Below are 26,992 nucleotides of genomic sequence, written 5' to 3' on the forward strand. Positions count from 1 at the left end.
TGAGTGGATGAATGTTAACTAGACATAATGTGATCATTTCATAACATATGTTATGGAAGCATTACACTTTACCACCTGAAACAAATATGATATTATACATCAATTATATCATAAAAAATAGGCTCAAAGCAGGTATCAACTGAAGTGTTGAAGGATATACAATAAGTAGAAAAATTAAAAATTAAATAGTAACCTATACAACATCGTAAACTATATAACAACACTTTTGTAATATTTACTACTAAACCTTGTTTCTACTAGTGTTCCTCAATGGAAAAGACAAAGTCTTCCTCCTTATATATTAAACCCCATATGCAACAACACCAAGCAAGTAATAGGCAACCAGTAAACTTTTACCCCATCAATCAATAAACAGTTCATTTTAATGAAAGTACACCTGACATTTGCTATACGGATGGTTTACTATTTCATAAACATTAAAAAAGTGAAAGGGGTACTTTCTTAAACAACTAGTAAAATGCTACCTCAGCTCAATTTTGCCCTCTGGATACAATTTTACACTCTGTAAATAAGCCATACAACCTGTTCACAACCTGGCTCTGACTTGTTTTCCTGGTCTCAACTCCTTACCTCTGCCCTATCAGCCTTACACCCCGGCCACACCCAACTTCCGCCGGCTCTCTACATCCACAAGGCCAGAGTCCTTCACCCACTGCTCTACTGCATCTTCCTATTTATCTTCCAAAACCAGTCACCAGTTCTTGTGAAGCTTCCAGGGAGAATTAATACTCATCAGTGGCTCTCACAACACCGTGTTCCTACCTCCGTTACAGAGTGAAACAGACTACGTTATAACTTACTGGTTCTCTCCAGAAATAAAGGTACCTAAAGGCAGAGCTCTTTCACTTTCATAGTCTGAGCAATACCTAGCACTGTACGTGGTACACAAGACAAAATTACTGCTGAATGCAGGAAAGAGTACACAACATTACAAACATCATTCAAGAGTTCTTTACTGGGGCGCCTGGGTGGTTCAGTGGGTTAAGCCACTGCCTTCGGCTCAGGTCATGATCTCAGGGTCCTGTGATCGAGTCCCGCATCGGGCTCTCTGCACAGCAGGGAGCCTGCTTCCCTCTCTCTTTCTGGCTGCCTCTCCATCTACTTGTGATTTCTCTCTGTCAAATTAATAAATAAAATCTTAAAAAAAAAAAAAAAGAGTTCTTTACTATCACCTGGAAATATCCGTGCATTCCATGTATTCCACACATCATAAGGAACTCACAGACCAAACATTAAATGGTGATGATGGAGCTGCAAAAGGACTCTTCATTATCAGATACGTCTGCGATAAGGTCTGCTTTAAAAATGAACTTTTTTTTTTAACGATTTTATTATTTGAGATAGAGAGAAAGGGAGAAGCAGGATCTCCACAGAGCAGGGAGCCTAACAAGGGGCTCAATCCCAGGATCCTGGGATCATGACCTGAGCTGAAAAGAGATGCTTAACCAATTGAGCCACCCCACTGCCCCTGAACTTCTTACTTTGACATGAACTCTTTACTTCAAAAATGAACTCTGAGGGGCGCCTGGGTGGCTCAGCGGGTTAAAGCCTCTGCCTTCGGCTCAGGTCATGATCCCAGGGTCCTGGGGTCGAGCCCCACATTGGGCTCTCTGCTCAGTGGGAAGCCTGCTTCCTCCTCTCTCTCTCTCTGCCTGTCTCTCTGCCTGCTTGTGATCTTTCTCTGTTAAATAAATAAATAAAATCTTAAAAAAAAAAAATGAACTCTGAGTCTGAAATTACCCGACTCAGAAGTTTGTTATGTGCCTTTCCAGAACCAATTTAGTATAAAGCTAGATGTATTTTTGACTAGCAATAAGACTATCATGGAATCCACATAAGACAGTTGAAAATTCAAATTTAAAAAAGGAACTATTAGTAATTAAATATCAAATTATTCAAGAATCCTTGGAATTTGATTTCAGATCTCTATAAAGTAAGTGTTTTTTTTCTTCCCCCAGTGTCTATCTTTTGTGCAAATCATTTTACAAAATGTTTCATCTGATCATTTCTTAACCAAATTACTTGTGGAAGCTTTAAAGAATATCATGGCACGAAGTTAAAATCTAGGAAGTTTTGTTATTATCAGCATGTCAGAATGCTGAGAAGGATACCTGTTCTAAAAATTCAAATACAACAGGGTACAGATCTGATTACCTATATAAAGTCTCTGTCAAGTTAAATGGGAATAAATTAATTTGAAATCCAAAGACAAATCTTTCTTCCTTTTAGTATTAACAATAATGTTAATAGCCACCATTTACTGAGAGCCTGCTACCTACCAGACATTTCATGCAAATTCTACCCGAAAACACTTAGAAGAAAAGTGAACCTAGGAGGCCAAATAGCTGGCCAAAGCTACATAGGAAGTAATGGAATTCAAATCCAGGTCAATCAGGTTCCAAAGGATAAAAGTTAATTCACTCCTATGCTAACAACATGTCATACTGAAAGACTGAAACAAATTTCTACAACTCTCTTTCCTTCTTTGAACTGCGGAAGGATAAATGGTCTAAAGCATGTCTCATCACCTCCTAGCACTGCCATAACCATTCTTTAACTCACTGCTTGACGTCTAGGGTATGTGAAATCTATGCTTTTCAACATTTACTTTGATACTTCCAAAGTTAAACTGTTTGAATAGCATACAGTAGTAAATTTCTTTATCCTCAAGTCTAGATGAACACGTTTTCATAGAAGTTTCAGAACTGTGTGCTACATAAAATCAACTACTTTCCCCTCAACACTTAGAGGTAACCTCCACAAAAAGGTTAAAAAGCCAGAAAATTAAGAGCAGCTTACTTTTAGGTATTAAATACTCCGAAACTAGTTAAAAAGAAATGGATTAAAAGGGGGTTCTCTAAATATTTGATTAAATACCAGTTTGGTAACATCAATTTCAAGTCTGAATTCCAGAAAGGAAGGAAAGTGAAGGAAAAAAGAACTTCAATTCAATAAAAATTCTGTTCCACCAGCTCTGCAAAATTTCACGGCTCATCTGCATTCTCTTAAAGTTTCTTCATTGATGGTACTTATTTAGAAAGGATTAAGAGCCAAGTTTAATACAGAAATTATTTAATTATATCTGTTTAGGACAGATGTATGTGGCCACTTATTCTGGCATCAAAGTAAATAGCATTAAAGATCAAAGGCTACTTGTGTGAATCCAGAATACAAACTTGTTTGGATTCTATGTCATGGAACCACAGAAAGAATCCAGTAAGTCAACTTTCACTGAATTTATTTATGCCTGTCATTTCCTTTGGGGCAAATTCAATTTACAGGCTGCTGGCAAAAGAGACTCAAAACTGGTCAGTTTTTATTGTTTGGTATTAACTCTTTCAGGATCAGCCATAGAGCTATAGCTAATTCAACCATGTTGCTGGTTCAAAAGAGAACTTAATTACATTAAGCCAAAGGCATTTATAAAATCAACTGACAGGAAAGAGAGATTAACTGCTATTATGATGTTGCTCCTGAAGCCAGGAACTAGAAAATCTGGATAAAATATGATAATTAGAATACCTCAGAAGAGAAAAGCTACCAGCTACTTTTTGTTCTTTAGTAACCTGGCAACAAAATTTCCTTTTCTTTTATTTTCCACTTAAGCTCTTGTGCTACAGTTTTACTGTTATTATGAAGAGAATGCTGTGAGCAGTCTGGAGAATGGTTGCATGTGTTTACTCAATTACAACAACTCAGGGATGGCAGGAGATTCCCAAGGGCATCTAATCCAACTATCTATCCACAGAGAGTGATCCTTTCACCACCATATCTCCATTAAGTAGCCAAAGGATGGAATGTTCTCTACCAATTAAAAGTAGCACACTCCATCTTTAGAGGACTCTCTTAGAAAGTTTGTACTCAGTGACAAAGTCTGTTTCTCTATTGCTTTTACCTTGTTGTAATACCTAAAAGTCATGAAAAACAAATCTAACCTTTCTTTAATATGAAGTCCTTCAAACATCTAAAGAGAGTGACACTCTCCTATTTCCATTCCTTCATATGTTCCTAATAGAAAATACTACTGAGTCCCATGTCTGTTAGGCAAGCTGCAAAAAAATTAATTTATGCATATTTTAAATTATTTTAATTTTTAAAAATAATATTTAAAACTTTGAGTTACCCAAACATATTAGATACCAACTTTAAATTAGTAAGTTGATGCTCAAGCAAAAACTTCCTTATAAATAAATGTGTATGCCTGTATTAAATCTCAAAAAACTCAGACACAAGACTATTTTTAATACTAAAATTAAATAAATAATTGCCCTTAATTGTTTCTGATGTAAACTAGTGAAATGTTCACACAAAAGGCTATGTGTTAACTAAAAATTTTAATAAATATTTAAAATACCTTTCTATAAAGTTTTGGGGCTTTGTTATGAAGTTTATTTGAACAGCAGGATGCATTCTAAATTCTTGAGTTATACAGATGAACTCCCTTCTATAACTTTGATAACTTTCAGCCAAAGTCAAACAAAAGAAAAAAAAATTCAGATCTTCTAAACGAAGACAGAAACTCTGAATTTTAAAGGCATTTAGTATTTGGTCATCTGATTTCTGTAAGATGGAACTGAGATGGACTGCATAATCTATTTCAAGGTCCTCAATTTCAATGTCAGTAGAAATTATTTATAACATTTCATCTGTAGTTTAGTGGTTCATTAAATCCTCAACCGACTAACTGTCACAGACTGTTTTGAAATGTTAACACCATCTAAATTATCCTGACAAAATTATTAAACATTCACACACAATCACTTACCCAAGACTCATGGTATAAAACTGTTAGCAGATAGAGTGCATAATCATAATTCTGTCTCTTTAAAGGGCACCTGTAAGAGAAAGAGAGAGAAGAAGTCAAAATTTTAAAAATTCAGTACATAAAATAATTTGCAAAATATACAAACACTAAATACAAAGGATAACTTATATTCAGGTATTCTCTATATTCAGGGAATATCCTACCTTTTATTTCTCTTTGTTTTCATCACTAATGGGAGTTATTTGTATCTGATAATAGTTTTACACTATTTTTAATATGGCTGTGTCCAATCCAAGTGCCCTTCACAATCTTGGGGGCTAAGAGTCTGCTGGACAGTGTGAGTGTATCTACTGAGGTCATTTTAAAAATAGAGATAGACTAAAGACAGTGGCTAATCAAAACGTTCATCTTGATTTCTCCAGAGCCAAGTTTTAAAAAAAAATAAGCTATACTATTCAATGCTATACTGAAGTTGTTGTATTTAAAATAGAATTAATGACCTAATACTAGATAAAACTTCTATATAAATATGAGATAACAGGGGCGCCTGGGTGGCTCAGTGGATTGAGTCTCTGCCTTCGGCTCAGGTCATGGTCTCAGGATCCTGGGATCGAGCCCCACATAGGGCTCTCTGCTCAGCAGGAGCCTGTTTCCCCTTCTCTCTCTCTGCCTGCTTCTCTGCCTACTTGTGATTTCTGTCTGTCAAATAAATAAATAAAATCTTAAAAAAAAAATGAGATAACAAATTAAGCTTTTAGAAATCATTAATTCCAATTTCTTTAAATATAAAATAAAATCATCATTTGACAGGAGCATATCGGTGGCTCAGTAAGTTAAGCATCTGCCTTTGGCTCAGGTCATGATCCCAGGGTCCTGGGATGGAGTCCCATGTTGGACTCTGCTCAGTGGGGAGCCTGCTTCTCCCTCTGCCTGCTGCTCCCCCTGCTTGGACTCACTCTCTCCCTCTTTCTGTCAATTAAATAAATAAAATCTTAAAAAAAAAAAACAAAACCATCACATGACAAGTGACTTTAACAGTACTCTGCTTATTCTACATATTTAGGTTTAATAGTTCTCTAAATAGTTGCTACCATAAACACACACCCACACCCACCAACACTGGAAAACTTAGGGAAAAATTCTGTCAGATACTTACAGAATTTCAAAGAGCAACACATTAAAAGTAATTTTTTAAGCTGCACAAACTAAAAACTCAACCTTATTTTACATTTTCTAAAGACAGTAAAAAAGAATATTACTAATATATCTCAAATCTATTTTCCCCCATACTATAATACTCTAAAACCAGGGTTCCCAAGTTTTTTCCACCCCTCATTATTGCCTTCATTTATATATGCCATACTACTACTTCTCACCATTAAGAAGGAGGACATAAAACTTAAATGACTTCCAAGAGCTTTGAAACTAGAATGGGAAGGGAGAGAAGATATCTGCCCACTTGCTTTTCTCTAAAGGCAGGTCTTTATATTTTGACATAATTCAGAAACAGCCAAATATGGTAAGATAAAAATAAAATAATCCTGGGGCACCTGGGGGCTCAGTCAGTTAAGTGTCTGACTCTTGATTTTGCTCAGGTCACGATCTTGGGGTCACAAGATCATGCCCCGTGTTGGGCTCCGTGGTGGGCATGGAGCCTGTTTAAGATTCTCTCTCTCCCCCTTTCCTTCTACCCTTCCCCGCCTTCCAGAAACAGAAATAAAATAACCCTTTTGTAAAAACATACCAATAACCCTTCTTCACCTCAAATAACACAATTTATAAATTCATATGAGGTAAATTTAATACTGTTTTTATGAAGCAAATTCACTAAAATTCTTATTTACAAAATTGCCTGGGTAAATTAAATTTCTGTATTTAATCATTTAAATTTTGAACTGAAAGATCTTTGACTTTGTAAAAATCAGTTTAAACTTTAATCACTTGCAAATCACACTTTTGTTCTCTTCTAACATCTTCCCTGAGTCTTATTCACATGGATATATTAGAATCCAGACTGAAAAATAACAATAATAATTTAACTAGGCAGTTAGGCAAGCCTCTCCATGTCCATAAAGAGGACAGCAACAGTAGACTAGTGTGAAGATATTAAACACATGAAATGTAGGTGGCTGGGTGGCTCAGTTGTTAAGTGTTTGCCTTTGGCTCAGGTGATGATCCCAGGGTCCTAGGATGGAGCCCTGCATCGGGCTCCCTACTTGGTGGGAAGCCTGCTTCTCCCTCTTCCACTCCCCCTGCTTGTGTTCCCTCTCTCACTGTGTCTCTCTCTGTCAAATAAATAAAATCTTTAAGAAAAAATAAAATAAATAAACACATGAATGGGACAACTTCACTGACCTAATACGTTAGTTTATGTTGATGTATAAGGCTACCCCGATTTTTTTTTATTGTTTTAATTTCTTTTCAGTGTACCAGAATTCATTGTTTATGTATACCCTGATTTTCAATGTCATTTCTTAAGGAAAGGACTGCCAGAAGACTGGAAGATAATAAAACAACACAATGACCAATAAAAACAACACAATGACCAATTGGCTGAACTTTTCTTTACCTGTCTGTTTTGATGGTAAGTACATCTGTAGTCTTGCAGTATCGCTCTCCCACAAGTTTAATGAGTTTCTTCTTTGCATGATCATCTAAATTCAAACTGGAAAGTTTAACCTTAAAAATACAAGAAAAAGTTATTTGAAAAGAATTATTTCAGATACTTTGTTTAGTGAAAAGAAAACCCCAAAACCCAGTATCAATATCATTTAATGTTAAACTAACCAAAAAGAAACTTTTGCAACCTGTACTGTTGTCTATGTAGAGTTAGCAAACGGCATGCATTATGAAGCCTGATCTTACTCATGGGGGAAAAAAAAAAGGAGGAGGAGGAAACTGTTTTGAGTTGAAAGTTCTGGGCATTAGCACCTTTCCTGTTAAAACCAATAAGTCTCTTAAATAAATGATATTACAGCTTATGAGTAGCACTAAGAATTAAACTCAATTAGTATTAGTAAAGCTGGAATATAAGAATACTGGGATAAAACAAAAATGCTTTAAGATATTTCCACCATGCAATTATGAGACTTTTATCATTGCAACTTGCTTAGGGGTATTTATTTTAAAAGGTACAGGTATGTCATGGAAGATGGTATAGAGCATTCATGAAGGATCAAGACATTTAAAATTCAGCTCGACATTTCTCAAAATGTTAATACTAGTCCCAGAGGCTGTTAAGTAGAATTATTTCTCGGGGCGCCTGGGTGGCTCAGTGGGTTAAAGCCTCTGCCTTCTGCTCAGGTCATGATCCCAGGGTCCTGGGATTGAGCCCCACATCGGGCTCTCTGCTCAGCAGGGAGCCTGCTTCCTCCTCTCTCTCTGCCTGCCTCTCTGCCTACTTGTGTTCTCTGGCTGTTAAATAAATAAATAAAATATTAAAAAAAAAAGAAGTATTTCTCTAAAAAGGCTATTTTTGTTGAATATATTCAGATAATACAGAGTTAAACTGGGTTCTTTATAGAAGGACTTCTTAGAAGTGGTAATATGCTAATGAGCATTCTGAAATTTCAAGACAAAGCAGGGTTCTTATGTAACAATTTCCAGATTTATCTGACCTCATATTCTATTTTTCAAGGGACAGTTCATGGAATTAGTCTTCCTTAAAACATATTTTGGGAAACACTGGACTACATGAACAGTTTTTAATTTGGAGAGAATTATGGCATGGACTGAAGGTATCTAAAAGAAAACTAGACTTGACATAGAAAAATAGGTTAGATATTAGAATACAGTAAGCCACACACTGTTTTTCCATGGGCGGCATTAAGAATAAGAAAAATCCATAACTATATGAAGAGAAAAAAAGGCTCAATAAGATTTTACAATCACATCTACTTCTCGTTAGCTTCAATAACCCTGCACTTCCCTCAAGCCTTTATAGCAGAAGAGCTTATTTATTTTTCCATTTTTCCCACTAGCCTGCAAACTCTCCAGGGTAAGAACGGTATCAGTCCCATTTTTGGTGATGGCCTAGCACTTAAAGAACATATGACATGTATTTGTTGAATGAACACATTAATGAAAAAAAGAAAGGATACATGTTTTTTTAAGCACTGTGAATTTTTATTTCAACTAAGAAAATATAGGAAATAAATAAATAAAAATATACTTTTAAAGAATAAATGCAGGAAAAACATTGACTATTAAATATCAACCTAACAGAATGGTCCTATGTGCAGGCAGTACAAATTACCACAGTCCCCTGGAAAGAATACGTATCAACAACCAGTTTATCAGCTTGAGGTATAAGAAATATAATTCTGATTATTAATGATAAGAATTACTTAAAAGGAAATAGTGAAATGAATGTACCCCTAATTATTAACATACTTGTACATATGCATGCATACAGATACAGTACAAAGAATAGTTTTTACGTTAGAATAAGAGAATGGAATGATTTTTTTCCTTTTAAAACTCCCTTCAATGTAATCATTTTCAACAATAAATTTAAAAATTTACAATTTAAAAAATTTAAGTGTTCTAGCTTTTTATGTAAGAAGTAGTAAAAAAAAAAAAATGGCACCAATGCTGATTATTGTAACTGCTTTAAAACTAACATTCACATTAACACTTTGAATGTTCAAAAATTATACAGCGTTTATGCCAGAAACTCCAAATATTTTAGAGCCATATGGTACACTCACGCCACCTGCTAGCACTCAAAGGCACTGCAAAATTGTAGTCATTAAACTAGATGAACAGTCTGACTCTGAAATTGAGCAGCAATCATTACCATTCTTTTTCCAAAATTCCAAAGAATGCTTGGACTTTTCTTTTGCTACATTTTAAAGCATCAATACTGTATTAACATTATCCCCCAAAACAACACTGACATTTCAAATCATAGGAGATCATGGTTTTATGTATATACTTTCAAATGCCCATATTTAAGAGTTACATAAATTGAGAAATAAACCTAATTGTGTGAAGTACCTTCTCTATTTAGAAGCACAGTACGTCAGTTAAAGAACTATAGTTATATACAAAAGACAAGACCTGGGTTTGATTTCTAGATTTGCAACTTTATTTGCTAAGTGACCTTAAATCACTTGATCTTACTGTTTCCTCATTTACAAAACAAAGTACTCACAGGATTTTTGTCAGGAATAAATGAGAATAAATAGAAGAAAGCCATTTTTAAAGAAAAGTCCTACACAAATATTGTTTTTAATTCAGCACTACCTTTATGACTATCAAGAAAAATATGATACCATCTTTCTTTCTCTGAATTTAAAAATTTGAGTATCTTTTTTTTTTTAAAGATTTTATTTATTTATTTGACAGAGTGAGAGAGATCACAAGTAGGCAGAGAAGCAGGCAGAGGGAGGGGGGAAGCAAGCTCCCCACTGAGCAGAGAGCCCGATGCGGGACCCGATCCCAGGACCCTGAGATCATGACCTAAGCCGAAGGCAAAGGCTTTAACCACTGACCCACCCAGTGGCCTCGAGTATCTCTTAATATAGTACTTTATACTATTTGACTGGCTTCACAATATTACTTTAAATCATGCCAGGCGACACCTGGTTAAATATCTGACTCTTGATTTTGGTCATGATCTTGGGGTTGTGAGATCAAGCCCCACACTGGGCTCTGCACTGGGCAAGAAGACTGCATGGGATTCTCTCTCCCTCCCTCCCTATACCCCCGAAGAGAACTCAGGTTCTCTCTCATGTTCTCCCCCCCAAAAATAAATAAAATAAAAAAATAAGTCACACAGGAATGCACATGCTTTAGTCCCACTGTTTTACCTACTTTTACCCTTGAAATGATACCATTCAGGACACCACCACTGAGCTTCAACTGTCAGTGGGTAGAGTGAAAAGAGTCCGAGAAGGGCAGATGTGAGTTAGGAAAAGAACACAAAGAAGTGATGAAGGTTTCACATGGTGGTATAAGACAAAAAGAAGACAGGAGGCCCCTGGGTGGCTCAGTGGGTTGGGCCTCTGCTTTTGGCTCAGGTCATGATCTCAGGGTCCTGGGACCAAGCCCCACTTTGGGCTCTCCACTCAGCGGGGAGCCTGCTTCCCCTTTTCTCTCTGCCTGCCTCTCTGCCTACTTGTGATCTCTCTCTCTATCTCTCTGTCAAATAAATAAATAAATAAAATCTTTAAAAAAAAATTTTTAAAAAAAGGAGACAAAAGTGGATGGCGGCCTCATAGGTAAGTGGTATCTTGTGGGATACTTCAAATAATGCAGTCAGATTATTTTTATGTAAAATAAAATAAACAAACAGAACAAGTAGGGAACCGGATGTCTATTCTGGTACTGAAGATTAAGGCCCACAAAAAGTAAGGCAAAATTCTAGATTTCCTGATTCTGAGTTCAGAGATTTTTTAAATCACTTAACATGGAGCTTGACAACAGCTGGTTGTTATTATCATCATTATTATTAAAAAGAGGCAACATTTACTAAATTATTAAAAATATATCAGGTATTAATTACCCCTAGGTACTTTTTAAAAAAATTTTTAAAAACATTTTTAGTTAATCTCTATACCCAACATGGGGCTCAAACTCACATCCCTGAGATCTAGAGTCACATGCTCCTCTGACTGAACCAGCCAGGCGCCTTACTCCTTAGGCAATTTATATTAACCTGTGGAATGTTGGCCAAGCATAATTTTAAGGTTTCCCCCCCTTTATCTAGATTTTCTAAAATTTATACAGTAAACATGTATTGTCTTTTGTGATTTTAATATTTTCAATTTCTCCAAACATATAAATATAATGCTATGATATTTAAACTATTCTAGGGAAGAAAAAAAGGCTGACGAGCTTTGTAAATTTATTTCATAAAGAAGGCACAATCCTGATACCAAAACCTTTCAAAGAAAGAAAATTACAAATCAAACATGGATGTACCTCTAATAATATTTCTAGAAATTAAAGTTTATCTACTTGTTACCTTATAGTGTAAAAATGGTTGCGAGACTGTCAACATATTTTTGCAGTCCACATGGAATGTTCTTTTTCATTTTTTTTTTAAGATTTTATTTGACATACAGAGATCACAAGTAGGCAGAGAAGCAGGCAGAGAGAGAGGGGGAAGCAGGCTCCCCGCTGAGCAGAGCCCGATATGGGGCTCGAACCCAGGACCCTGGCATCATGACCTGAGCCAAAGGCAGAGGCTTTAACCCACTGAGCCACCCACGAGCCCTTTCTTTTTCATTTTTTAAAAAGATTTTATTTATTTGACAAAGAGACAAAGAGAGAAGGGGAGGGAGGGAGAGAGAGAGCACATGAGCAGGGGAGGGGTAGAGGGAGAAGCAGGCTCCCAGCTGAGCAAGGAACCCAAAGTAGGTCTTGATCCCAGAACCCTGTGATCATGACCCTGGCCAAAGGTACCCGCTTAACTGTCTGAGCCACTTAGGCACCCCAAACATGGACTGTTCTGATTTAAAATAAAAACTACATGGAGTACAAAATCTAACTTTTTGAGTGTAAAAAAAAAAAAAAAAAAAAAGGAGTCTCCACCTTTGCTATGATATGACGAAATGGCACTTTACTGGTGAGGTTTTCTTCCCCAAAATACATACCATTCTAAGCATGAGAAGAAAATCAAACAAATCTAAAATGAAGTACATTCCACAAAATACATAACTAGTACTTCTCAAAACTGTCAAGGTCACTAAAAACAAGTAAATTCTGAGAAACCACCACAGTCAAGAGGTGCCTAAAGAAATCTGAATAGGGGCACCTGGGTGGCTCAGTCTGTTAAGCATCTGCCTTTGGCTCAGAGCATGATCCTAGGGTCCTGAGACAGAGCCTGGTGTCAACAGGGCTTCCTGCTCAGCGGCAAGCCTGCCTCTCCCTCTCCCATGCCCTCCAACTCATGTTCTGTCTCATGAGTGCTGTTTCTCAAATAAAGAAATAAAATCTTTAAAAAGAAAATCTGAATAAAGTATGAACTTTAATTAATAATGTATCAATATTGGCTCGTTGTAATAAATGTACCACAATAGTAAAAATGTTAACAACATAAGAAATTTGGTGTGAAATATAGGAGGATTCTGTGAACTATCCTTGAAAGTTTTCCATAAATCTAATTTTTTTTTAGTTAAAAACAAAAAAACAAAAAACAAAAACCCATCAGGTAACTGCTCTGTGACTGCTGTGTGAGAAAGCTATGCCATGTGGATCAAGACTCTTACCGGAGAAAACAGTGGTTTCAAATACTAACTTGGAAGTTACTACAGCAAGACACTTGGAACTGCAATAGTATGTGACATGCTCTGATGGGTAGGAGCAGGGATTTAATGTTTCTCCAAGCAACAAACGATCCTAAAGAAAATGCTAACAGAGCAGATCCATAGGAAGGCAAAAGAATGATGTACTATGAAATAATCAGGGTTCAGAACACTTCAGTAAGTGTAAATACAACCATATAATTCATTACTACATTAATTCAAAGGAGATCATTTCAAAAATGCTATAGGACTAGGACACATCGTTAACCTAATAGAGGCTATTATCTCAAACTGAATACCAGTGTATACTTAGAAGCTAAAAGCCAGAGGCACATCCATTGTATAGAACAGCATAAAGGACTACATAAACATTATTTTAGAAGTTTCACCTAATGAAAAAGACAAAAAGAAAAGATAAAAACAAGGTATAGATATTTAAAAAGGAGAATTAAAACCACTCTTATTTATCACTTATTTCCTAAGAAATCTCTGAAAGAGTAAACAAAAAGCCCAAATATTCAGATTTTGGTCTCTTATTATATATCAGTGTTCAGCCTCAAACACTCTCTTAGCATAGAAAAGACCCTGACTTACGTTATTCTATGTAGCCATTAATAATATATTAAAGAGGGGCATTTGGCTGGCTCACTCAGTAGAGGATGTGACTCTTGATCTTGGGGTTTTGAGTTCAAGCCCCACCTTGGGTATGGAGATAACTTAAAAATAAAATAAAAAAATAATATTAAAGAGTGATAACTTTGTATGCTAACAGATGGTAACTGCACTTATCATAGTGAGTATTTTGTAATGTATATAATCATCACTAGCTTGTACACCTGGTATTAATATAATAATGTATGTCAACTATACTTCAATAAAAAAATTAAAGAATGTTTAATAACCTTGGAAAAATTTTAATTCACATTGTTAAATAAAAAAGAGCAGATAACTAATCAAATATAGTATCATCCTATTAACATACACAAAGGTTGACTATATATATACTAAAATGAATTCCAGTAGTCAAGGTTATTTATAAGTAGTAGAATTAGAGGCAATTTTATTTAATACTTTAAAATTTTCACTGTTTTCCAAATTTTCTACAGTATCAGTTTTCTATATACAAAATGTTATTTTGAATTAATGTATTATAATAATTCTTATTTTTAGAAAAATATTCCTTACCCTTAAGGTTACTACTCGTGCTTTGGGGTTTCGGATAGATGGTCCTGCTGAAACATAATCAGTTGTGTCCACTTCAATGGGAAAATGCTTCTCACATTTTTCATCACTGTCTAGAGCAGCTGGCCACTCAGTGCAGAAATCTGAGAATTAAGAAAAATAATCTCAAGTATAGTTTCGCCAAGTACATTCTCGTTGCAATGTGCGCTACCAGACCAAATCACTGAGGGAGATGACTCTCGAGCTACATGGAATGAAAGAGCAGACTCTCTTCTGCACCTCACAAACACATCATCATCCTTCACCCCTTTTCTTCTCAGATGAATCCTCGTTAGGGAATGTGATTAAATGAAAGACTCAGATAACTTGGGTTTGGTGAGGAGCAGTAAGCTTGGTTAAAAGGAAGCTATGACTTGATAGAAGCTTATTATAGCTTTGCACATACCCAGTTATGGGGCAGTTTAATCCCCCCTCACTCACCAACTAAAAGCAAACAGTTCATAGTGCTCAGAGTGTTAATTATTTTTGAGAAAAGCAACAGTTAATAGTAATTCATTCCCAAATGAAAGTTACTAAAGTTCTGAGGGGATCTGAAAAAGGCTCTGAAAGAGCTCTTAGAAGAGAGATATGGTCTCCATTCTCTCAGAAACTGAGCTGAATAGGGCCTCAAACTGAACAGGTACAGTCTAGGGCATTACTAAATAGATCCTTACAGTAACTCATGTTTCCTCTAGGTGACTTCTGTGCCAACGAAGCTAAATGGAAAAAGGAACAGACTTGTCCTCAGATTCAGGCAACACAACTAAGCCTAAAGGGGAGATGGGACTGGCTGTGAGAAGTGGGCCACAATGGGAAGTTTCAAGCACTGTGACAAAAATGTGGTGCACCGTCTATCTCCACAGCACAGATCTCCACAGCACATACAAACTCAGGCCTTCAGTGGAGGGGTGGGGAATAGGGGAGAGGGGGCTGAAAAGAAAAAGAGCTCCTGGCATGTCCTACAGCTATCTGTATTGAGGGACTCCGTAAGAAGGTAGCTGATTTCATTTTGCCCTATTCCTATAAAGTTAGTGAGGTAGAGGGCTCTCAGCTTGAGATGTACTTCTGGCACTATCAGCCTCCCCTCCATGGAAATTTCACTGCATTCTAAGAATCTTCATTCATTCGAAGAATACCTAAAAGTAATTGGTTTCTTAGGTCAAACCTATTAAATCTCAGGGGGGCTGTGCTTTTTCCAAAAAGCATGACTGCAGGAGAGGCTGGTCACAAGCACAGACATATGTGGAAACCCTTCCACGTGACCATTTAAGGGACAGTGAAAGGTACTTTGTCAATAACATTTCCTATAGTTAACAATTTTCTTTCTTTTTTTTTTTTTTAAAGATTTTATTTATTTATTTGACAGACAGAGATCACAAGTAGGCAGAGAGGCAGGCAGAGAGAGAGGAAGGGAAGCAGGCTGCCTGCTGAGCAGAGAGCCCGATGTGGGGCTCGATCCCAGAACCGTGGATCATGACCTGAGCCGAAGGCAGAGGCTTTACCCTAGTTAACAATTTTCTTATAGTAGGTACTATATTTAGCTCCCTTTATAGGCTTTAATACCAGTCAGCAAAATGCCACAAAGACTCTCCAAGATTTATAACTAAATATATGGTAACAAATTAAGTATAGCTCACACCATTCCCTGAACACCCTGCTTAAGAGAGCAATACTCACACACTTGAGGGGAAAGAAGTAGCTCCACAATTCTGACATTTAAATAAAATGGAAAGAGCATGATTACTGAAGTTAAATTTTATTCCCATCATGGAACAATTCCAATATCCTGCACTCTAAGATGCCACACTGCCAAGCACTTTATAAGAGACTAGTTTGGAGAATTTTATGAGTTCTTGGGTTTGTACTGACTCTTTTATTTTTTATAACTTTGAATAAGTCATTTCAATAACCAGATGATAATTACAACTTTTAAATTACCGGATTATATGTCTAAAAAATACAGCCAACTGGAAAGTACATAATAGACCCCTATTCATCTGATAGGTAGAGCAATAGACTAGACTTCGAAAGACCTTGGTTTTTACTTAACTTCTACCACTGATTATTAAAGTTTGGGTAAATTACCTAACTTTCCTGTGCTTCAGATTTTCCACTTGCAAGTTAGATATAAAATCTGAACTGACCTACTTTAAAAGAAAATTGAGAAGAAATATTTTAAAAGCTTTTGAGTTATTTGGAAGATACAAGCTAAATCTAGAAGCTGGCAAAAGTGTAAAGACAAAATCAAAGAAAGATTAAACACTTAAACACTTAAAATATAATGCAACTTTTCTGAATGTGCTATATGAAAACCATTCATTTAAGAATTATGAAGTATTTTAGAAGTACCTCATTTAAAAACCCATTTCTAGATTATAAATGCACATTCCAAAATAATGTTTAAAAAGGAAAAAAATGAGATTTATCACAGTGCAGAACATTCCTTAACTGGCTTCACAAAGGATTAAAAAGTGCTACATGGTTTGTGCCAAACAAGGAACAAATCTGGAATAATGATCAGTCACAGTCTATCACTAGGCACCAATATAAACAGAAACATACTAAAAGGATAGAAATGCATTCTACTATCCCAAAAAGACCACATACATGAAAGAAGATAGGAGAAACTGTTCTTCCTTCATGTAAGAGTAAAGTCATTCTTCCTACTTTTTGACTTCTTTATTTCTTCCTTACATTTCTCAATAAAAGGCCCTTCCAAAAGCTCAAATTATATCATAATCATGATCACTATACTATTTCTCCTTCCAGCATTATCACGTTACCTGCGAAGAGCTTTTACATTTCATTTCTTTTCTGAAAAGCCTTAACAAGTGTACTGAGCATTTATATATCTCCTTTTTAATTAGCATGAAGAATTCATTCAAAGGTACTAACTCTTGAATTAAACTACACAACCAATCACTAACAGCTGTGAACCTAAAACAATTCTAATGTCCTTCTGTATGTAGTCCAATGCAAATGAGATGAGAAATTGAGTCTATGTATATATGAAAACAAGCATAAAACTATGAAAAAAAAATTCTTTGCCTTTACCTCCGTGCATGTGGGAAGGAAAAAGAATAAGTGAGTGAGGGCTATCTGGGTGGTGCAGTCAGTTAAGCCGACTCTTGGTTTGGTTCAGGTCACGATCTCAAAATCATGAGACTGAGTCCCCTGTGAGGCTCTGTACTCAGCAAGGAGTCTGCTTCACATTCTTTTTTTTTTTTTTTTTTTAAGATTATTTATTTATTTATTTATTTATTTATTTATTTGACAGACAGAGATCACAAGTAGGCAGAGAGGAGGAAGCAGGCTCCCTGCTGAGCAGAGAGCCCAATGTGGGCTCAATCCCAGGACCCTGGGATCATGACCTGAGCCAAAGGCAGAGGCTTTAACCTACTGAGCCACCCAGGTGACTCTCTGCTTCAGATTCTCTTTCCCTCTTCCTCTCTCCCTCCCCTCTGCATGCTCTCTCTGCCAATATCTAGGAATCAATAAATATTGTTCAAATTCAATAAATTTAGAACTGGCAATATAGTCATGGTCTGGTGATTACTTCCATTTTACGTATGTATAATGAATAATATATACTAACATAACTATACATATATAAAATATACAGAGAAAGAATATATAATAAATACTGTATAGAAAGAGACTATATCGGAAACCTGGGTGGCTCAGTGGGTTAAGCCTCTGCCTTCAGCTGGGGTCACGATCTCAGGGTCCTGGGATCGAGCCCCATATCGGCTCTCTGCTCAGCGGGGAGCCTGCTTTCTCCTCTCTCGTTGCCTGCCTCTCTGCCTATGATCTCTCTGTCAAATACATACATACATACATACATACATACATAAATGAGACTATGTGGAAAAAATAAGCAAATATACTCTCAGCAAGTAATTATCAGACCTAAACAATGACTAAAAGAGAACACTTCTAAAATGAGGGGCTGAGGGGAAAGGAGAAATAAAACACTACTGCTTTTCATCATCAGTTTTTCTGCTACTTGATGTTACCACATCTATGTATCACTATGAAGTTCTTATTTTAAATAATTTCTTCAAGATAACTCTCTGCAAAGTATCCCATTACTGACTCTATAACTATTGACTTGGCATCTTTCTACATTATCTTCAGTTTGGATTATACTGACTTCTATCTATAGGCAACACTCTGCGATATTTTCTTCCATCACTTTATGTATGTGCTATCTATAATGCAACAATTAAGTCCCTAGTCTACCTGAACAAGGACTACAATTTCCGGTTCTATTTATTATTCATAGCCACTTGCAGAGTAGTCTGCAAAAAAAAAAAAGGAACTTGCAGATTTGACATCTTAACAATTCACTGAAAACTTGAAAATTTTTCTAAAAAAAGGAGAAACTAGCAATGAATATAAGACAATTTAATACAATAAAAATGAGGTTTTGTTCTTCCATTTTTATTGAGATATAGTTGACATAAAACATTGTGTAAGTTTAAGGTACACGATATATTGACTAGATGCACTTAATATATGTTGCAACATGATTACATTCACAACACTAACACAGTGTCACGTAATTACCATTTCTTCTTGTGTTAAGAATATTTATGATCTGCTCTCAGCAAATTCCAGGTAGAGAACACAGTATTAATAACTATAATCACTATTCTGTATGTTAGATTCCCAGAACTTATCATAAAACTGGAAGTTTGTATTCTTTGACCAACATCTCCCTCCCCCACGTAGCCCCTACTCTTCTGAGTTCAGCCTTCTCAAATTTCACATGTAAGTGAAATAATAATCCAATTGTTTTTCTCTGTCTTATTTCATTTAGTACAATGCCCTCAAGGCCATCTATGTTGTGACAGATGGCAGGATGTCCTTCCTTCTCATAACTAAATAATATCAAACACACACCCCACTTTTTTTTTTAAGGTTTCAATTTATTTATTTGACAGAAAGAGAGACTGAGAGAGGGAACACAAGCAGAGGAAGTGGGGGAGGGAGAAGCAGGCTTCCCACTGAGCAAGGAGCCCAATGCAGTGCTCAGTCCCAAGACCCTAAGACCATAACCTGAGCTGAAGGCAGACGCTTAATGACTGAGCTACCCAGGCACTCCCCACTTAGGTTGTTTCCATTTTTTGGTTGTGGTAAATAATGCTGCAGTGAACAGAAGAGTACAGATATCTCTTCAATACCATGTTTCCTTTTCTTTTGGAAAAAAAAAAAAATATATATATATATACACACACACACACACACATATACACATTCACACACACATACATATATATATCCAGAAGTGTGATTGCTGGATCACATGGGAGTTCTAATTTTTTTTTTTTAAAGATTTTATTTATTTATTTATTTGACAGACAGAGATCACAAGCAGGCAGAGAGGCAGGCAGAGAGAGAGAGGAGGAAGCAGAGAGCCCGATGCGGGACTCGATCCCAGGACCCTGAGATCATGACCTGAGCCCAAGGCAGAGGCTTAACCCTCTGAGCCACCCAGGCGCCCGGGAGTTCTAATTTTTTAAGGGACCTACATACTATATTCCATACTGGCTATATCAATTTACATCCCTAGCCATTAGTACAATAGGGTTTCCCTTTTTTCCACACCTTCACCAACATTTGGTATCCCTTGCCTTCTGGGTGGTAACTATTTCTAGCAGGTGAGAGGCAACAGCTCCTTGTGGCTTCGATTTGCACTAATCTTTCCACAATTAGTTATACTGAGCATCTTTTCACTTGTCCACTGATGATTTGTATGTCTTCCTTGGAAAGACATCTATCTAGTCAGGTTCTCTGCCCATTTTTTAATCAAATTATTTGGGATATTTTGGTGTTGAGTTGTGTAAGTTTTTTATATATTTTATATAACCCTTATTAGATATATCACTTGCAAATACCTTCTCCCATTCAGTAGGTTGCCTTTTCATTTTGTTGATGGTTTCCTTCATTGCGCAAAAGCTTTTTATTTTGGTGGTCTCAAAAGTTTATTTCTGCTTTTATTTCCCTTTCCAAAGAGACATATCAAGAAAAATAGTGCTAAGATCAATGTCGAAGAAATGCCCATGTTTTCCTTAAGCAGTTTTATGATTTCAGGTCCACATTTATGACTAATCCATTCTGAGTTTATTTTTGTGTGTGACTTAAGCCAGTGGTCCAGTTTCATTCTTTTGCATACAGCTGTCCCATTTTCCCAGCATCATTTATTAGAGACTGTCTTTTCCCCATTGCATATTCTTGCCTCCTTTGTCACAGCTGAATTTACCATATAAGCATGGGTTTATATGGACTCTCTATCCCATTCCATTGATCTATATGTCTACTTTTGTCCTGATATCATACTGTTTTGATTACTGTAGCTTATTGTATATCCTGAAAACTGAGACTGTGTTATCTTCACCTTTGGTCTTGCTCAAGACTCTTGGTTATTCAGGGACTTTTGTGGGTCCATACAAATTTTAGGATGCTTATTTCTAGTTCTGTGAAAAATGCTGTTGGTATTTTATAGGGATTATATTCAATCTGTACTTTGTTTTGGGTAGTATGAACACTTTAACAATATTAATTCTTCCAATCCTCTATTTATTTTTAAATTGAGTTGTCTGGGATTTTTTATCATTGAGTTGTATGAATTCTTTATATATTTTGGATACTAACCTCTGACCCGAAGTTTGCAAATATTTTCTCCCATTCTGTAGACTGCCCTTTCCTTTTGTCAATGGTTTTCTTTGCTGTGCTATAGCTTTATAGTTTGGTATAGTCCCACCTGTTTATTTTTGCTTTTGTTGCCTTTGCTATTGGTATCGAATCCAAAAATCATTGCCAAAACTCACGTCAAAGAGCTTACTGCCTATGTTTTCTTCTAATTTTGTTTTGTTAATGTGATACATCATTCTGACTGATTTTTATGTTGGACCATACTTGCATTCCTGAAATAAATACCATTTGATCTGACATGATCCTTTTAATGTACTGTTGAATTTGATTAAGTAATATTTTGTTGAAGACTTTCTGGGTTTTTCTTGTAATAGAGTTCTAGTTTTATACCACTGTGATCAGAAAGGGTGCCTGATAGGACTTCAGTATTTTAAAATTTGTTGAGACTTGTCTTTTGCTCTAACATATGATCTGTTCTGGAGCATGTTTCATATGTGCTTGAGAAGAATCTGTATTCTGCTTCTTTTGGATGCAACGTTCAGTAAACATCTGCTAAACCCATCCAGTCTAACATATAGTTTATATTCAGTGTTTCCTTACTGATTTTCTGACTGATCCATTTATTGTTGGAAATGGTATATTGAAGTCTCCTATTGCTATACTGCCATCTGTTTCTCCCTTCAGTTCTGTTAATATGTGCTTTATATACTTAGGTATTCCTATCTTAGGTGCATAAACTAAGATGCGTAAATTTAGGTGCATAAACAAATGTTATATCTTCTTGATGAACTGACCCCTTTATCATTAGAAATGAAATTTTTATGTTCAAAGTTATTGTTAAGTTCATATACTGAAACAATCACTTACCTTTAAGAGCTTCACAGTGCTTTTTAATAGCTACAGGAGTTAAATGCAGAAAATTGGGGATCTAAAATAGAGAAATTTAAAGGATAAATTCACCTACTACCTCAAAAACATAAAATAAAAATTTCATAAAACTAAATCCTAAGCACAACAAACCTTGTAATAAATAAAATCTAGTTTTTACAATATTAATTCTATGTCACATGTGTTATGAATTCAATAAATGAATTCTGAGAAATATAGATTCATGATGTATCTTATGATGACTGGCCGTTGTGGGGGGAAAAAATGCTGTTCTTATAGTACTCTTCCTGCCAAAAATCTACAGGTACACATATTTTAGTTATAAAACTAAAAGCACTCAAGGACACAGATTATTGTTTAATCATCTTAATTTCCCTGGAATACAAAAAGACATACAAATTATTCAAGGTTCTACAGTCTTAACACTTTGGTTAACATCCTTCTAGACATCTCTTTAAAAAACAGATACATGTATATGACTTTACATAAATGGATTCATACTGTTCTAGAAACTGCTTTTTTTTTTTTTTGTCTATGTTTTTTTTTTTTCCCCCAAGGGAAAACCATTTTATAAACATAAATTTTTATCCCCAGGGATACAGGTCTGTGAATCACCAGGTTTACATACTTCACAGCACTCACCAAAGCACATACCCTCCCCAATGTCCACAGTCCCACCCCCTTCTCCCAAACCCCCTCCCCCCAGCAACCCTCAGTAGAAACTGCTTTTTAAAGATTTACTTATTTGAGACAGAGAGAACGTGCACATGTGTGCACACAGCTGGGAGGGGCAGAGGGAGAGGGAGAAGAATCTCAAGCCGACTCCGCATTGAGTGCGAAGCCCAATGTGGGGCTCGATCGCACGACCTTGAAATCATGACCTCACCCAAAATCAGGAGTCACTCAACCACTGTGCTATCCAAACACCCCTAAACTAAGTTCCCTTCTTTCATTTAAAGAAATGATCAATTTCTTCAATGTTTGTTTTCTTTTATCCCTTGAAACATTCAGATTTCCAAATTTCATTTACCCCTCTCTAGCAGCAGTCAACTCCTTCTCCATATTACCATCTCATTTTTTAACCACCATCTTTTAGCAATTTATTTTTTGTTTTTCGGTTTTTCAATACTAAACATATATATATGCGATGCATATAAAAGTAGCATATAAAAGTAGCATACATATGCTAAGTGAAGTACGTCAGAAAAAGAAAATACCATATGATTTCACTTACATGTGGAATCTAAAAACATAATGAACAAAAAGCCGAAACAGACCCTTAAATTCAGAGAACAAACTGGTGGCTGGAGGGGAAGGGACATGGAGGGATGGGAGAAATGGGTGAAGAGGAGTGGGAGATAAAGGCTTCCAGTTATGGAGTAAGTAAATCATAGGGACAAAAGGTAGAGCATAGAAAATATAGTCAATGATATTGTAATAGGGCTGTATGGTGACAGATGCTAGCTACATTTGTAGTGAGCACCGTATAGCACAAAAACTTGTGAAACCACTACGTTGTATACCTGAAACTAATGTAAAATTGTGTGTTAACTATACTTCCAATTAAAAAAAAGAAGAAAAAGATTCTCATAGAGTGGAAAACACAGTTTATGACAATTTTACCGTATATAACATGAACCATCTAAGATATGCCTTCTCAGGCAAAACATATTCATATTTTCTTTAAAAAGGTTATAGTTCATGGCACCTGGGTGGCTCAGTTGGTTAAGTGTGTGTGTTCGGCTCAGGTCATCCTGGGATTGAGCCCTGCATTGGGCTCCCTGCTCAGTGGGGAGTCTTCTTTTCCTTCTGCTCCTCCCCTCCCCCTGCTCATGCTCCCTCTATCTTGCAAAAATAAATAAATAAAATCTTCAAAAAAAAGCTTATAGTTCATAAATCATTATAGATGCTACCAACTGAAGCATTGAATATGACATATTTTGCTTCACGAAATAAAGAAGTTGAAGGACTATAACAATATTAAATGATATTCTACTTTTCTGGGCAGAAAGTTTTAGAATCTCTTTAAAAGTAGATTTCAAGGGTGCCTGGGTGGCTCCATGGGTTAAGCCGCTGCCGTCGGCTCGGCTCATGATCTCAGGGTTCTGGGATTGAACTCTGCATTGGGCTCTCTGCTCGGTGGAGAGCCTGCTTCCCCCTTTGTCTCTGCCTGCCTCTCTGCCTACTTGTGCTCTCTCTCTCTGTGTCAAAAATAAATAAAAATCTTTAAAAGTAGATTTCAGGGACACCTCAGTGGCTCAGCTGTTTAGGCGCCTGTGTTCAGCTAAGGTCATGATCCCCGTGATCAAGCCCTGCACCCTCTGCCTCTTGCCCAGTTGGTGTTCTCTTGTGTGCATGGTTCCTCACCCTCTCTCTCTCAAATAAATAAATAAAATCTTACAAAAAAAAAAAAAAGTAAATTTCAGTCACAATTCTCAATCTCAAATTAGGTCATTTCATTTTTCTGAGTTCCACTTGAAAGATATAGGTAGAAAAAATACAATAGAAAAGAAAAAGCCAGAAAGGAAGCCATAGGATCAACTGGTTATATTCTTAAATGCTCAGGACTCTTTGAGTCTTCTCTACCATGGACAATCAGAATGTATCATTCATTATTACCTGAAAAAAAGTTTAAACTAAAATACAATACCTGCTGCTACATACTGAACCCTCAAGTACAAGGCAGGGTAGGAGTGGGAAGAGGACCAGCATTTCTTTAGAAATAATTCTTAGCCAATGAATCAGCAATTGACCTTACCTTTAATAGTTCTAGATTTCCCTCCTTTGCCATGGGCACCCCCCTTTTTACTGGATAGCCCATTCGAATGGGAAGAGGTACAGCAGAAGGTTTAAATGGCGCTGCAACAGGATAAACACTAGGCCAATCTTGGTCAACAGTCATTTTCTCTGTCCTAGGAGGTAGTGCCTATAGAACATAAAATGCTCTATGAATATGAATATGATCTTTAATTTTAAAGCAAAAAACCTACAAAAAAAGAAACACAAGCAGAATTGCAACTGATGTAAAATCTGACCTCTCATAAAGCTGCTGCTATTCAAATGAAAAACACCAAATCTACCTAATATTTTTGCACTGTTTCTGCAAAGCTTCTGGTAAGGATCTTCTTTAATAGCACACTTCCTTCACTAAAAATTTCTGTGGATTTAGACTTTTAGCAAATTTTTTACATTTTGTTGAAGAGTAACAATGTATTTTGAAATACAGATCTTCCTCAACTTATGATGGGTTTATTGGACACTCTGTTTAAGTTGAAAACACCGTAAGTTAAAAACGCTTTTAATACACCTAACCTACCAAACAGCATACCTTAGCCTAGCCTGCCTTAAATGTGCTCAGAACACTTACATTAGCTTACATTTGAGCAAAATCTTCTAAAACAAAGCCTATTTTATAATAAAGTGTTGAATATGTCATATAATTTATTGAATACTGTACTGAAAGTTACAAAAAAAAAAAAGAATAGTTATAAGGTACAGACTGGTTGTTAAGTATATTGGTTATTTATCCTCATGACTCTGTGGCTATACCTAACTGACACTGCCCAGCATCGCACAAGCTCATACCGCATAATGCTAGCCTAGGAAATGATCAAAATTCAAAATTCCTACAACAGTTTCTACTGAATGTGTACTGCTTTCTCACCACTATAAAGTTGAAAAATTATAAGCTGAACCAGTGTAAGGTGGTGAATGTTTCCCAAGTTAAAATAGTTTTCAGAACTTTATTGATGGAAGTCAGTACAGGAGAAGACACTGATAACTGAGAACTAGAGGAAATAAGAAATAAATAATATGAACTTAGAAATAAGTAAGTAGGTTAAACTAACTGAATACATATATAATGAGAGATTATAAGTCTCCTAGTTTCAGAGAACAGCTATGTGACAGTTTAGTCAATCACATTAACATACACGTATTTTTTTAAAAACTGTATTCATTAGAAGGGGACGGCTGGCATATAAAAGTAGGGTTTTAAAGAAGCAAAATCTGGCAATGCCCAATAATGCAATACCAAAACTAGGGTAGTGTACGCCTTGGAAGAAGGTAATATTCCTGTGAAAATAACTACTCTAGATAATTATAATTTGGTACCAGTTAACTTCCATCTAATAATTTGTCTCTGTTCTGACTCCATCCTCAACAAGTGACCTTAGGATTCGGATTCTTTTATAGACTTGCCTACAGCGTAAGACCAAACTGGTGAGATTAATACACACATCCCAGGCTTCATAATTATTAAAAGCACCATCAAAAATAATTCTATATTCTAGTTTATATACCTATTTCCCAGGAATATGTGAGTCCATTTCTCAAAGATGATCCATTTCTTGGGGTACTGACAAAAACCAGTCAAAGAATAGAGCCAAAGCTCTGGCAGTCACCAAGTACGCATCCCCTTGTGAAGCCTTCTCGGGCAGCATTCTTCTGCCTGATCATCAATATCTGCCTCACTTTAGAACTTCAGAGATCATAAAGATAATATGTAGTAGAGCACATTGTTTACCTTTCTTCTCAGTGGTCTTTCATATCTGGGTGTTCTGCCTGCTGTACCTAAAAGACAACACAGTAGTTACAGAGCTTTCTGCCCCTAGCCCCTTACAGTGAGTGACCCGCGCTTTCTGGTCCTCCCTTTGCGCGGCCACTGGCACAGGGTCACGCTAGGTACTGGTGCCGGGTGATGTTTGTTGGGCAGTGCTGAACCATGGGTTTTCTCGAACGTTAAGAGAAGCATACAGCTCTCGTGGGACAAATTGCCGCTCTGAATTCCAGCCCTAGGTAGGCCACCAAATGGGATGACCTTCATTCAACAGACATCATTGAGATGACCTTCATTCAAGACACTTGTTCTTACTTGGAAGAATCTGTGGAAAAGACAGATCTGTTAACGGAGTCACACTATATGCAGTGTGAGGTGCTGTAATGGAAGCGTGAATAGAGTAACGGGCATTGAGGAAGAGCCCTCGGGAGGGAATCGGGAAAAGCTATGTCAAAGAGGGGGCGTGTCCAGTCATTCACCAGGTGCTGTCCAAGCTACCGTCTGTACAATCGCTAATCTTTGTATTACCGAGAGTTCAGTCTAGGCCACCATCTCTCACTTCTACAGTAGTTTCTTTACTGGCCCCTATTTCTGCTCATGCTTTCCTACCTTGAATTCTCATAACTAGAG

The 26,992-nt window shown here is 36.4% G+C and overlaps 1 protein-coding gene across 1 annotated transcript in view; it reads right to left on the bottom strand.

The window, feature by feature from the left end:
• Window positions 1-26,372, bottom strand: part of LOC309868507 (small ribosomal subunit protein mS35-like) — a 44,710-nt gene extending 18,338 nt beyond the window's left edge. Inside the window, exons 1-6 of the mRNA XM_082738431.1 lie at window positions 26,330-26,372; window positions 24,563-24,730; window positions 21,784-21,844; window positions 14,224-14,363; window positions 7,356-7,465; window positions 4,787-4,856 (exon numbers count right to left, since the gene is read on the bottom strand). Of these exons, the coding sequence (XP_082594557.1) occupies window positions 4,787-4,856; window positions 7,356-7,465; window positions 14,224-14,363; window positions 21,784-21,844; window positions 24,563-24,706 (525 nt within the window). The 5' untranslated portion in view covers window positions 24,707-24,730; window positions 26,330-26,372. The remainder of the gene's footprint in view (window positions 1-4,786; window positions 4,857-7,355; window positions 7,466-14,223; window positions 14,364-21,783; window positions 21,845-24,562; window positions 24,731-26,329) is intronic.
• Window positions 26,373-26,992: the final 620 nt, after the last annotated feature.

This window comes from Mustela nivalis (genome assembly GCF_964662115.1).
Source record: "Mustela nivalis genome assembly, chromosome: 7".
NCBI classification, from domain to species: Eukaryota; Metazoa; Chordata; class Mammalia; order Carnivora; family Mustelidae; genus Mustela; species Mustela nivalis.